Below are 13,025 nucleotides of genomic sequence, written 5' to 3' on the forward strand. Positions count from 1 at the left end.
TACTACTAAAAGAGTTTTGAACTGGAAGGGAAAACAGTAACTGAGTCCTTGGGAGATAATTCATATTTCTTATCAACTCTCTTACGTGTAGCTGGAATGGCGGCTGACTCATCCAAACAGTTTTTGCTGGCTCAAATAAAGCTTTGTTGATTGGAAGCACCACCCATTGGAAGATGACTGAAGTATACCCAATAATTTGAGTTGAGATTCTTGAATTGCCTTTAAAGAAATTTGTAAAGCATCAGCAATTCTTCTCATCGGTTCTTGAAACAGTTTAAAATCATCCACACAAAATGGAGATGAAGGCATAACATCCTCATCATGCAAGGTCGATGTGATGTTTTGAGAGAGAGGTGATTCATCCCCTAGCTGTTGCACTTCCTGACATCATATGTCTTCATTCTGAACAGAGTGAATAGGAAGAGGCTGTGACAACACTGGTTGTCTTCCATGAATCTTCTCATTGGCATGTTTTTGCATCTTCGCGTATCTATCCCCAAAAAGGTTACCACATATTCCAAAAAGGCCATTGTGATGCCCCATATGCGAGAGAGGGAGGGGCCCAGGGAGATTTGTACCAGGGCATATGAGAGTGATGATGTGGATTTTCATCCCAATTAGGTATTGAATAAACCCTTTCAGAGACAATCCCTGTAGAAGGAAACCTATAAGAATAAGTGGGTGAACTGGGCACACACTGATAAGAATCTTAGGAAAAATCTTCTTCATCAATGGCTCCTTAAAAAGAGATTTTTCTTCTAGGTACAGGGCATGAGGATAGCTAGGGTGTACTTATGGATCAACCAGACATTGCTAGCAATAAATATAATCAAAGGTATATGGGGTGTACAGGCACCTGAATTGACAACCCATAGGAACTCTCTAGAAGAAGAAAATTTGTATTATTTTTGATCTGTCATCCAGATCAATTCTATATACCATACTATAAATAAGCAATGTCCTGAAACTACCCAGTGTGAGAAATAAGCTGATTTATGGTATGGAAGGCCAATGGGCTGCCAAAGCGCACATTTGATAGCTTACTCTAAACTTCAGTAGTGTATACAAGTCTCAATACAAAATTTATGCGTGGATCAACATTTGTAAAAATAACAACAAAAAAACAACAAAGGAGTTGGACCACCACCACCAATGTTATTCTCCCCACACCTCTTTTCTCTCCCTCTATTCATTTTATTTGTCTCCCTTTCTTTTTTGTCTTCTATTTTTTCCTCTCTTCTGTCATCCTTTCTTCATTTTCCTAAATCTCTCTTCCACCCAATCCATAGCATTTACTAACCTCTCCTCTTTTCTTGCTTAGTGCTTTGTTCTATTACATATTCACTAGTATTTGCTTTACGAAGTGATACCAACAAGCATACATACCAGTAGTATTTTCTAGACCATCCACAATTCCTTGTAATTTTTTAGAAAACTGTCTTCTATTGGGAATTAAAAAGATATCTGTACAGAATGATGAAGAACTAGGAAAGAAAATAATCAACATTCTGAATATTGGTAAAATATTTTAAAAGTATTTGTATACTATTATAGAGGTTTCAACTAAAACGCCCACTTTTACCCCATTACTATCAGCTGTTATACTTTGAATAATGTGTTGTTAAATATGTTTCTAAGATTACACTTACCATACATGTTTTAATTCCACTTTATTATCTGATTCAGGGTTGCCTTCTGCTTTGCCTGCTACAGAAAAGAAAGCACAAGTATTGAACAAAATTCTAATGTCTTACCTCCTGATTTGGTGTCTTATATCCCTTAATATGCTAATCAGTCCAAACAGTGGCTGTAACTTCTTCTACCAACAGATGGAAACAGGAAAAAAGTCAAGTGTGTGTGACATTACTCTCTTTTTAAGGAGATAAGGGTGCTGGCAGGCTGAATGCCCTCAGTTTAAGACTTCTTGTGCAATAAACACAAAATCTAAGAAAAAATTCAATTAAAATTCCTAAAAGATAAGGAATTCAGAGAAAAGGAGTGTTCTGGTCCAACAATATTGCTGCCCAAATTGAGTGGAATGCCATATTAAGACGTGAGGAGAACAGATGGGTTACATACCCTGTAGTAACTGGAGTTCTTTGAGATGTGTTGACCCTATGAGTAGTGAACATTCAGATTCTGAATGTGCTCCATGTGCCCAAAACCAGAGACCTTGTCTTTAGCAATGTCAGGAGGGTCTGAGCATGCACCTCCCCACCTATCCCTCATGCTCCACCCTAAAGGAATAAAGGGGGCTGCTGGACCACTACCATTTGAGTTACTTTTCTGCTGCTAGTCCCCAGTAAGGGGAACCAGGTGGTGCAGAAGGAAGGCAGGTAGTGTACTACACACAGGGACAACACATCTTGAAGAACTCAAATTACTACAAGGTGAGTAACTCATCCTTCTTTGACTGATTGTCCCTATATATAGTGAACTTCAGGTGATTCACATGCAATGCCTCTTTAAGGTTCCTTGAGTCTGGTTCCTTGAGTCCTATGGCACAGTAAATTGCAGAACTGCCCTGCCTAGGGAAGCATCAAAAGCAGCTCCTTGCACCAGTGTATATTGTCTCGTGTGTACAGAACTCCAAGATGCTGCTCTGCAGAAGTAAGTAATAGGAACGTCTCTAAGGGAAGCAACCAATCCTGCCTGAGCTCTAGTCAAGTGAGTTCTCACGCTGCCCTCAAAGGAAATATCATTTATCTTGTAGCAGTCAGATGCACCCTGAGATCCATTTCAACAGCGTCTGGGAGGAAAGAGCCTCTCCTTTCATAAATTCCACAAATGAGACAAAGAGTTTATGGGATTTTCAAAATGATTTTATTCTTTGCAGGTAAAAGGCAAGAGCCCCGATTACGTCCAGTGAAAGCCATGCAACTCCTCTCTGATAGAACAAGGCTTACAGTAAAACAGAGGTACATAATCTGGTTGATGTGAAATTCCAGCAACACCTAAGAGATAAACTACAGATCTAGTCTTATGAATACCTTGTCCCTCTGAAAAATTGTACAGGGAGGATAAGCCATAAGCACCCCTCGTTCCTCAAGTCTTTTGGCTGACTTGATAGCGACCAGAAATGTTATCTTCTGAGAAAGATATAGAAGACAGCAGGATGCCAGGGGCTCAAATGATGGATGAGATACCATAAAGTGTAAGCTGAGGGAGCTAACACATATCCCTAAGGCAGTGGTCCCCAAACTTTTTAGGGTTGCACCCTCTTTGCCCCTGCCTGCACACACACACCCCAGCCAGGGTCGGGAGCGGGGCTGCGGGGCATGGACAGGGGTAAGGGGGCTGAGGCTTGGGTAGGAACTGGGGGTGGGTCTGGGGCCAGGGGCAGGGCTGTGGCCAGGGACCAATGCTGGAGTGGGAGTGGAGATGCACCTGGCCGCAGGCCTGGCTGCTGGCCCCCACCACAGCTTGGCTGCAACTACGCTCCCAGCCCCAGCCGCAGAGCCGCAGCCATGGAGTGGAGCTATGGCCATATGGAAAATCATTACTTAAATTAGGGAAGATAGGTATCAATACAAGCATTGTAAGCTGGATAAAAAAATGGCTAACAGGGAGAAGGCAACAGATTGTGCTGATTAAGGGGGGGGATACAACCCTCTGTGGGGTTCCTGGTCTATTTTTTCCCCATTAGAGTCATGGCCATCTCAGTGGGCAAGGGACCCCTCTGGCCTGTCTGACTAGTAGCCCCAGGACTTATCAGAGCTAGAGATGGAAACCTAGGTGCAGGCTAGACACAACTCACTGTCAACCAAGCCTGGGAATGCTGTCTCACATATAGAGCACCACTTGGATTTTACCCGTTGCTTTCTTGGCTGCTCTGCCATACATGTAAGGGGCAGAGGAGCCAGTAGGGAAATACTGCATCAGAGGCTATGGGAAGGTTAAACTCTTGAGAAGTTAACAGACCCAGGGAAGAGGAGGAATGCTAAGGAGGGAGAACACTGCTCCCCACTGCCCAAAAAATTGGGCAGAAAAATTAAAATAGAAGGCGTAAGGGCAAGAGCAAAAGAAACTGCCGCTGTTTGCTGCTGTGGAGGCAGAAAATCTGGCAACAAGCAGGAGCAGAGGGGGCATGGCGAAACCATCCAGCACCAAAACACTGATCCATCTCTGTGAGCTGCGGAGAGAGGAGAGCAGTCCAGAGATCCAGGACTGTGGAATACACTGCGTTGCATAATAGATCATTGCACTCAAATGGAAGGTCCTCCACCATTGTTTGTACCTCCTTTGGGATTCCCAAAGAGGAGAGCCACAATGAGCATCTGATTACCACACCACTGAGTAGAGATTTCACCACCAGGCCCTCCACGTCTAGGGCAGTCTGAAGTGCCAATCTTTGTTTCCAGTTTCTTTCATCAGTCAGAGCCCAGAACTGGTCTCTAAAGTCCTGAGAGGCACCTTATCAGTGAAGCCACCCAGCTTGTCACAGAGCTTGACAGTCTGAAACTCAGAACTGAAAGGAGGCTGAGAAATATGCCTTCCTACCACAGAGGTCAACCCTCTTCACTTTGTTCTCATGCGACCTAGAACTGGGTCGTTTTTGTCAGCTATGCTCGATGGCTACAGACACCATCAATGAGTTGGGAAGCGGGTGAGAAATTAAGTACTCTGACCCTTTCACAGGTATGAAGTACTTCTTCTCAGCCCAACTATAGACTAGTGGGATCATGACATGTGTCTGCCAGAGAGGCCTGGAAGTTTTGAGGATGGCCTCATTAATAGAAAGCACCACTCTGCTCGGGACTGATCTACACAAAATGACCAGCACTTTGTTTGGATCTTTCTACACCTCTTTCAGGGGAATATGAAGTGATTCTGCAGTCTCTTCAGTAAGTCCTGGAGGGCCTTAGTCATCCGGGCATGGTGGCGAAACTAGAACGACACATCATCCAGGGAAGAAGAAAATGTCACAGGCATAGACAACTTCTGTTCTTCTTTCTATTCTTCCTCATACTGCTGGAGTTGTGATTCTTGAGAAGGCTGAGGAAGTTCCTCCTCCACCCTCTGAGAACCCTAGGTCTCCTTGGGTTGTTATGCCATGAAATGGGTATAAAGGTGGTAATCCCACAGATCTTCTGGGATCCAGTATTGCCACTGCGGGATCTCATATTCCTCTGTACTGGTCCACAGAGAGCAGGGCATCAGTGAGTGGCAGGGGAGCGGGGGGAGGAGATATTCTCTCATATGGGAGTGGCGAGAAGCCCTGGAGACTTCTGATGTTCTACCCAGGCAGAAGGGGTCCCTCTCATAGTTCTGTTCCAACCCTGAGAATTCTTATCCCAGATCCAGAAGGGGAGCCCTTAGTATCAGAGGAGGTAGGGTGACCTGCCTCTCTATTTACTGACAGTACCAGAGCCAATCGGGCTCACCCCTTACTTGAGGACAGGGACAGAGATGGATACCAAAGTGATATCAGAAGCAGCTGAAGTCCTGGTGCCGGGCGTTGAGGTCTGGAGAAGGAGGTAACTCTATTTCTGGAAGCAGTAGAAGGTATTCTAGAGCCAAGTAGAGAGCTAGAGTCATTACTATAACTCAGATCATTGAGGCAGAAGATGTTGGATCCAGTGGTACCAATGAGGGTTTTAGTACCAGAGAAGCAGTCCCAGTATTGGAAAGTGCCATGATTTTGCCCTTCAAAATCTCAGTCCAGTCCTTCTTGGTACTAGGTGGTTCTGCTCCAGAGCAGAAAGCTCCCAACGACTTGGTTCAGGACAGGGACTCCTGCCACTGTCCAGGAAGTTTGGATGCCATTAGGCCTACTTGAGGAGTCCCCCTCGGCATCAAACCAAAATGAATGCTGACTGATGAAGCACTTTGAGATGAATCTGACTAACATCTAGTGGCCGTTCCAGCTGTCTGTAGAGATTCTCAATGCCACATCTTCAGATGCTGGTTGAAGTATATGAGGAACTCTTGACAACCATTAGCATGTACCTGTCTTTGTGAAATTATCTAATTACTTAATTCTTCCCAAACCTGACACCCAGAAAAAAACAGCAAATACTTTCCAGGGAGAGATGTACATGAGGAATATCTGGAAGCAGTCTGCACATTTTATTGACTGGCCACAGATATTTTCACAAGCTTTCTACCACATTGCTTATGGAAAAGGCATAGTTTTAGCTTCTGGAAAGTTTCCTGCAGAGAGAAACAAACATCTCCAGAAGATGCTATGCCACTATAAAGATTAAGCTTAATCAATGGACTGCTGGTCTCCGTCTCAAAAATATTATTCTCCATGTTTCCATCACTGGTATGCGGAGTCACAACCAAGTATTTGGGCTAGCTTACAGCAGTAACTAAAAAAAACTGAAAAATGATAAGAGTATCTCTCTCTCTCTCTCTCTCTCATACACACACACACAGCTTAACCGATGGAAATGGTTTTTTACAATATCAAAATACTTAGAAATTAAATGTACTTCATTAGTCACTAGTAAGGTCAGAAAATACAGTAATCTTTAAATGATGTTATTGCTACTTGCAAAAATTCTAGCATTTGCATAATATTCATTCAATCTCTACTGTGCTACTGGATATACTCTAAATCTTATTTCGGTAATAGTTTACATGTCAGTTTCATGTATGATACTTTTCTTTATTCCTAAAGGACTCTGTTTATCTTACCAGAAAGGTCAGTTTTTCCTTGACTTTCCTTAAATCTCTCTTTTTTCTCTGTATTTTCCAACAGCTCCTCATATGCCCTTTTGCTGTTACTCTGGGTACAATTTTTCAAATTTTCATCATCTTTTAACCTTTGCTTCAAAAACTCTACTGAGGTCAGTGAAAAATAATCATCATCTTGCATGTCACAGGACTCCAGCTCATCCTCCTGATGGCTGCCCCTATCATTAAACTTCTCAAAAGGAATTCTTAGACCTATATTTACTTCAAATACTGGTGCATATTCTTGCTCTCCTTCCAGTTGCTTTTTTACATCTTCTAACACCTAAATTGATATTCAGATATTATTAAATTGCAAGGATACATTAAAATATTTAATATAGCATTTTTCTTACAAACTGTATCCCAAAACAGAAATAAAAAGTACAGAACATCACACTATACAACAGCGTAAATTACAAGTATCAATTGTGTAAAGACACTATACAGTGAAAAAAAATGAAAACATCTGATCCTAAGACCAAAAGCTGAGGGAGATTATTGATCATCATCAGTGTAAAAGTGTTCACTAAAAAGTAGTTGTATGAATGTTAGAAGTAATTATTCCAGATACAAAACAGAGCCAGCACTTCTGATCTGGAGATGACAGGATGAAATGATTAAACCATTACAGATAGGGACTAGTCAGATGTGAATTTTATTACCAATTCCGTTCTTGGTTTCAACAAGTTACAAAACTCTCTGTGCTTCATTTTCCCCTAATTCTAAAATGGGAGTTGTACTTATCCACTTTTATGGGTCTGTTTTTGAATCTCAGATGGATGCAGATGCATTTTTTTATGAATTACAAGCCTTTTCATTTCAGCTGCCTATTTTTAGTAGATTTAATATTAAACTTGTAGAATACTTCATATTTCCACACCTCCTTAAGTTTTATTATATCTTGTCTACTTTAATAGTGTCAAATAATATTACAAATTTTACTACTTGGGTGGGTTTAAATAAAACCAATTAATATTTACTGGTATACAATTGTTAGCTGAAAATCATTTGTTGTGTGATATGCTATAGTAACAACAGATTCAAAATCTCAATCATTTTCATTAATCTTCTTGAGCAAAATTATGAGATCCTCACTCAGTTAACTCATGCAAATTCCCACTAAAATGAATAGATTTAGTAAAAAACTTAAGGACCATTTTTGTTTTTAAAAGTATCACTCTACATTGGTGCAGAATAGATGCATACCATTCCAAACAGGAACTCTAATACTTTCCAGATCCTTCTGGTGCACTGAGACACTACACCTGCTGCTACACCATACTAGCAGCACTAACTCCCTGTGGTACTTGTTGTCAGAAAGAGGAATACAAAGACTAACTGTGGCCATTCACTGGAAGGCAGGGGAGAGACTGGCTTTCACATGGGAAAAGAAAACCATTATGCTCTTCCTCCCACATGTGCACCCCTGTGCACGTGCCCTCTATCTGATGGCATAAAGGGCAGGGCCAGCCCAACCCTCTCAGTTCCTTCACCACACAAATTTTGGTGATATTAGACTCTAGTAAATGTGATGTAACCTGGGTCATGGAATATATATGTGTTTAACACATCTTGAAGAACCAGTTATTGTACAGTTAAGTAACTATTACTTCTTCTTCAAGTACTTGTACACAGATATATTCTAGTGTTGGTGAGCCCAAGCAGTACTCCTTTTGTGGAAGGAACTCAGAGTCTATTTAAACAGCAAATGCACAACTGCCTTTCCAAAGTGCAATAAATGCTTCAACAGTGGCATAATGTGGAGTGAACCTATGTATCAAAGACCAAGTTGCTGCTTTATAAAGGTCCATGATTGGAACATTGTGCAATACTTTTTGCAGGTGGTACAAGCTTTGCGAAGTCATAACAGGACCTGATGCAGGCAAAGGTCCAACTGGAAATGCTTCATGCTGATATTAGATGATCTCTTTTCTCTGTTTCAGAGTAGCAGCCGTGTTAGTCTGTATCCACAAAAAGAAAAGGAGTACTTGTGGCACCTTAGAGACTAACAAAATTTATTTGAGCATAAGCTTTCGTGAGCTACAGCTCACTTCATCAGTCTTTAAGGTGCCACAAGTGCTCCTTTTCTTTTCTCTGTGTAAGCTACCCAGAGTCTCAGTGAGGATCTACATGGTTTTGTCCTGTCTAAACAGGAAGTGCCCTACAAGAATCCAGTGAGTGCAACCTCTCCTTATCCCAGTGAGCATGTAGTTTCAGAAAGAATGTTGGTAGATGTATGACCTGGTTTAGGTGGAACTCCTTTGACGAGAACTTTGAGGGAGGCCTTAATAAGACCTTGTCTTTGTAGAAAACTGTACGTGGTGGTCCTACTATTAAAGTTTATAGCACTCCCATTCTTGTTACCAACGTTATTAAAATGAGAAAAGCTGTCTTAACGGATAAATGGAAGAGAGCATGAGTCCAAAAACTCAAGCGGCAGATACATAACTGTTACCAATACTAAATTAAGGTCCCAGGGAGGGACCTTACTGTGAGGTCAGGCCTTTCAGAAATCTTCCCTCCATGGGATGGGAGAAAATAGAATTTCCATGGACCAAAGGGTAACTAGCACATGTGGTCTCAAAGTGAACTTTTACTGTACTCATAGAAAGACCCTATTCTTTTAAGTCCAGCAGATATTCCAAAATATCTTGAAACTGCGCTTTGGATGGTGACAGCAGATGACAGTGGGCCCAAATAAAATCTTTCCCACTTATCTAGGCAAATTGCTCTAGGTGAGCTTTTCCTGCTGTTAATATGATGTTCTGTATATTATATGAGCAGATCCCCTCCAGCATCTGTAGCCAGTCAACAACCATGCAGTGAGGGAGAGGCTGTAAGGATCTTGGTGCAGAAACTTTTTCAGATTCTTAGAGATTAAATCTGGGAACAATTGCATGGTTATAGGAGGCTGTCATGACAGAGTCTGAATATCCAAAAACCAATATTGCAACAGCCATGTTAGAGTTATTAATATAATGTTGGTCTGATTTTATTTCAATTTTATGATAAATCTAGAACTCAGTACAATTGAAGGATATGCATATAGAAGTTCTGAGATGCAAGGAAGCCAGAATGCGTCTTATTGATCCTAGACTACGAATGGCCAGGAACAGAAGCGGTTACACTTTGTTTTCTGTGGGTAGTGAACAGGTATAAAGCACAGATACCCCATTTGTTAACTATAATCTGAACTATTTTGTGTTTCAGGGTCCATACATGGTTGCTGATCAACTTCCTACTTAGACAATCCACTAGAACATTCTGCACTCTGGGAAGATGAGATGATCTGAGGCAGATTTTATTTAATTTCATTTCAGGCATCCTAGTAATTTCAGACAAGTCCTCACTGTTGTACTTGGGTGAGCCTACAGATTGGTGCATAGGTTTAGATGGACTGAAACCTTTCCTGAGGCAGATAGATGGTTGCAGAAAAGTTTAGAATGGCCCCAATAAACTCAATTCTTTGTACATAAGATAGTATCAACTTTTCCTTGTTTATTTCAGACCCAGTTTTGCAAATAGCAAGTGGATTTGACAGATGCTATCTGTTACTTGTTGGCTGGCTTGTCCGTGAATTAAACTGTCCAGTTATGGGAATAAGTGGATCCCAAGTTGTCTGAAATGAGCTAATGAGAAGCTAATCGGAAGCACTGTATATTGGTAGTGACGACCCCCACTAAAAACCTTACGTATTTTCTGTGCCTTGGGTGGATAACCACATGAACATAGGCAACCTTGAGGTCGATAGCAGCTTAGCAATCGTTTGAATCGAAGGACAGGATAATGAAGGCAAGGGGCTCTCATACTTAATTTTAGCTTTCTGAACAGATGTTCTATTTCCTTCGGTCCAGGACAGGCTTGAAAATGCCCTCTTATTTTGGGTACAAGAAAATACCAGAAGTAAAACTCTCTTCCCCTGTGCTGTAAAGGGACCTCCCTCTATTGCTCCAAGACCTAGAGAAGACTGTACATCTTAAACAGTCCAATCTTGTGATAAGTCACTGAATAGGGATGGGGAAAGAGGTTGGCAACATACAGCAAAATGTGGAATTGGATGGTATATCCCAATTCCACAGCGCCTAGAACGATTTGTGTTTATGAAGTTGCAGATACTGCAGAAATGGTACAACTGATTCCCAGAGGACGGGGACTGGTTGGGAAGATCCAAAATGACTGGTCTCTGCTCCCAGTGAAGTAGTCAAATTGGCTTCCTTGAGGCTGATGGAGGTCGATGGGTAGAGTTCATTGATGCAGATGTAGATTATTTTCTTCATAGAAACTTATGTCACACTCTGGCGAAATCAGCCTGCCAATGTTGAAAGGAGCACTGGCAGTGGCACTGTTGAGGCCTACACTGCCTCTTCTTGGGGCCTGGGGTATACATTTCTAAAGACATTAGTGTCACTCTAGAGTCTTTAAGAGAGTATAAAGCCTTGTCAATCTTTCCACTGAAGAGGTTGCACCATAAAGGTCAAGTTTGGAACTTCCCTACATATGCCTGACGTGGGAAGCCAGGAAGATCTCCCAATGGTGACAGCAGTCACTTATGAAACTGAAGGCTGTATCTGCTGTGTCCAGAGTCATTTGCAACAATGTCATGGCTATTTGCTGGCCCTCAGCCACAACAGATTTAAACTGGTCCTTCACTTTTTGAGGCAATTTGTCAGTAAATCTGTTCAGTGACTCAGTTATTAAAATCATATTTCAATAATAGTGCCTGGTAGTTTGTAATTGTTATTTGGAGGCTACAACTAAAATAAGTCTTCTTTCCTTCCAAGCAAATCAAGCCTCTCTGGCTCCTTGTCCTTTGGAGTAGATTTGAAATGCCCATCTGACCTTCTCCCTTCACCATTATCACCAAAGAACCCAGCAGAGGGTCAATAAAGAGCTTCTCAAACCCCTGCAATGGCAGTTAATAGTAGAAGTCAGCTCTTTTTGAGATTAGTGATGGTCTCCTCAGGGAACCTAGAATCTTAAGCCACTGTGTTACCTCTCTGCCTTAGCAAGAAAGAGCTTTGCTGGAGCTTAAACTGTGTGACAGCTCCCTGCCACATCAGTCTGTCTGCCTTACCAGAAAACTATTCAAGATTCTGCCAGTCTAGACCTTGCCTCATAAGTAACATTCAGTGCGCTCCAATTCCCAACCTCCCCAGAGATGTTTCTCTGCAGTATCCAGCCCCTCTCATTGGACACTTACAGAAATTAAGTCTGAAGTCTCCAAAGAGGCAATAAACAAACACCAGCCTCCTGACTCACTGAGAACACATCTTAACTTAATACACAGCACTGAGATGGGGTCCGTAGTAAAAATAAGCATAAAGTTTATTAATAAAGAACACAGATTTAAGTGATAATAAGCAAGAGAAAAAGAGAATGGCATGGTTACAAATAAAACAAAAGTAACACACTTTCTTTTGTCTAAAGAAAGTTTACAATCCTGGTCTCAGGCAATTTCTCATCTACAGTCAGTTCTCATTCTCTTCATCCCCCATGGTTGAAGGATCAACTTTTCACAGATGTCAAGAGTGCCGGCCTCTTCTGTCCTTTAAAGTGATGGATACTAAGCACTTCTCTCTCACCTTCTTCCTATAGTCCAGCAAACCTTTGAAATGTATTCTTTTGAAGTGTATCCCAAGATAAAGTTATTCTCCCCTGCTGATTAACAGACACAGTCTTCCTCATCCTCTTGGGAATTAGCTCTTTCTGTTGATTACTTTGTTTACCTTAAATTCAAATGTACTTCCACTGTACCTGGCATCACCTTGCTCAATTTACACTGGATGCACAGGTAAATGGGCTAAACAACATGCCTTAGCCCAGGAAAAATGTGTTCATCAAGTCCACCCCCAAAAAATATTTTAGGAATATATTTCCAGCACACACACACACAACCCATTACACATCATTCATATGTATTTCATGCAATGATATTCATGACTAGTGTGTCACCACTTTTCATATAAAGAAAAGGAGTACTTGTGGCACCTTAGAGACTAACCAATTTATTTGAGCATAAGCTTTCGTGAGCTACAGCTCACTTCATGCTTATGCTCAAATAAATTGGTTAGTCTCTAAGGTGCCACAAGTACTCCTTTTCTTTTTGCGAATACAGACTAACACGGCTGTTACTCTGAAACCTGTCACTTTTCATATGATACCTTCCAAGACACTGTTTATAGTACAATAAGTTGAGTTAATTGCTTATTCTTCGGGGTTCAGACCCCCTGCTCTCTCCCTGAGGTGTCTGGACCCTAACTGTCACAACACCAGAGAAGCTGGTGTTTGCCACAGGAATTTAGCAGGGTCCAAAGATTTGATGGTGTTGATATGTAAAGATACCT

General features: G+C 41.5%; 1 protein-coding gene across 1 annotated transcript in view; it reads right to left on the minus strand.

Moving 5' to 3' along the window:
* DNAH14 (dynein axonemal heavy chain 14) overlaps positions 1 to 13,025 on the minus strand; it is a 476,940-nt gene that overhangs the window by 359,532 nt on the left and 104,383 nt on the right. The window contains exons 16-18 of the mRNA XM_084624945.1: positions 6,643 to 6,964; positions 1,650 to 1,707; positions 1,387 to 1,484 (exon numbers count right to left, since the gene is read on the minus strand). Of these exons, the coding sequence (XP_084481071.1) occupies positions 1,387 to 1,484; positions 1,650 to 1,707; positions 6,643 to 6,964 (478 nt within the window). The remainder of the gene's footprint in view (positions 1 to 1,386; positions 1,485 to 1,649; positions 1,708 to 6,642; positions 6,965 to 13,025) is intronic.

Source organism: Lepidochelys olivacea, assembly GCF_965140295.1.
Source record: "Lepidochelys olivacea isolate rLepOli2 genome assembly, chromosome: 3".
NCBI classification, from domain to species: Eukaryota; Metazoa; Chordata; order Testudines; family Cheloniidae; genus Lepidochelys; species Lepidochelys olivacea.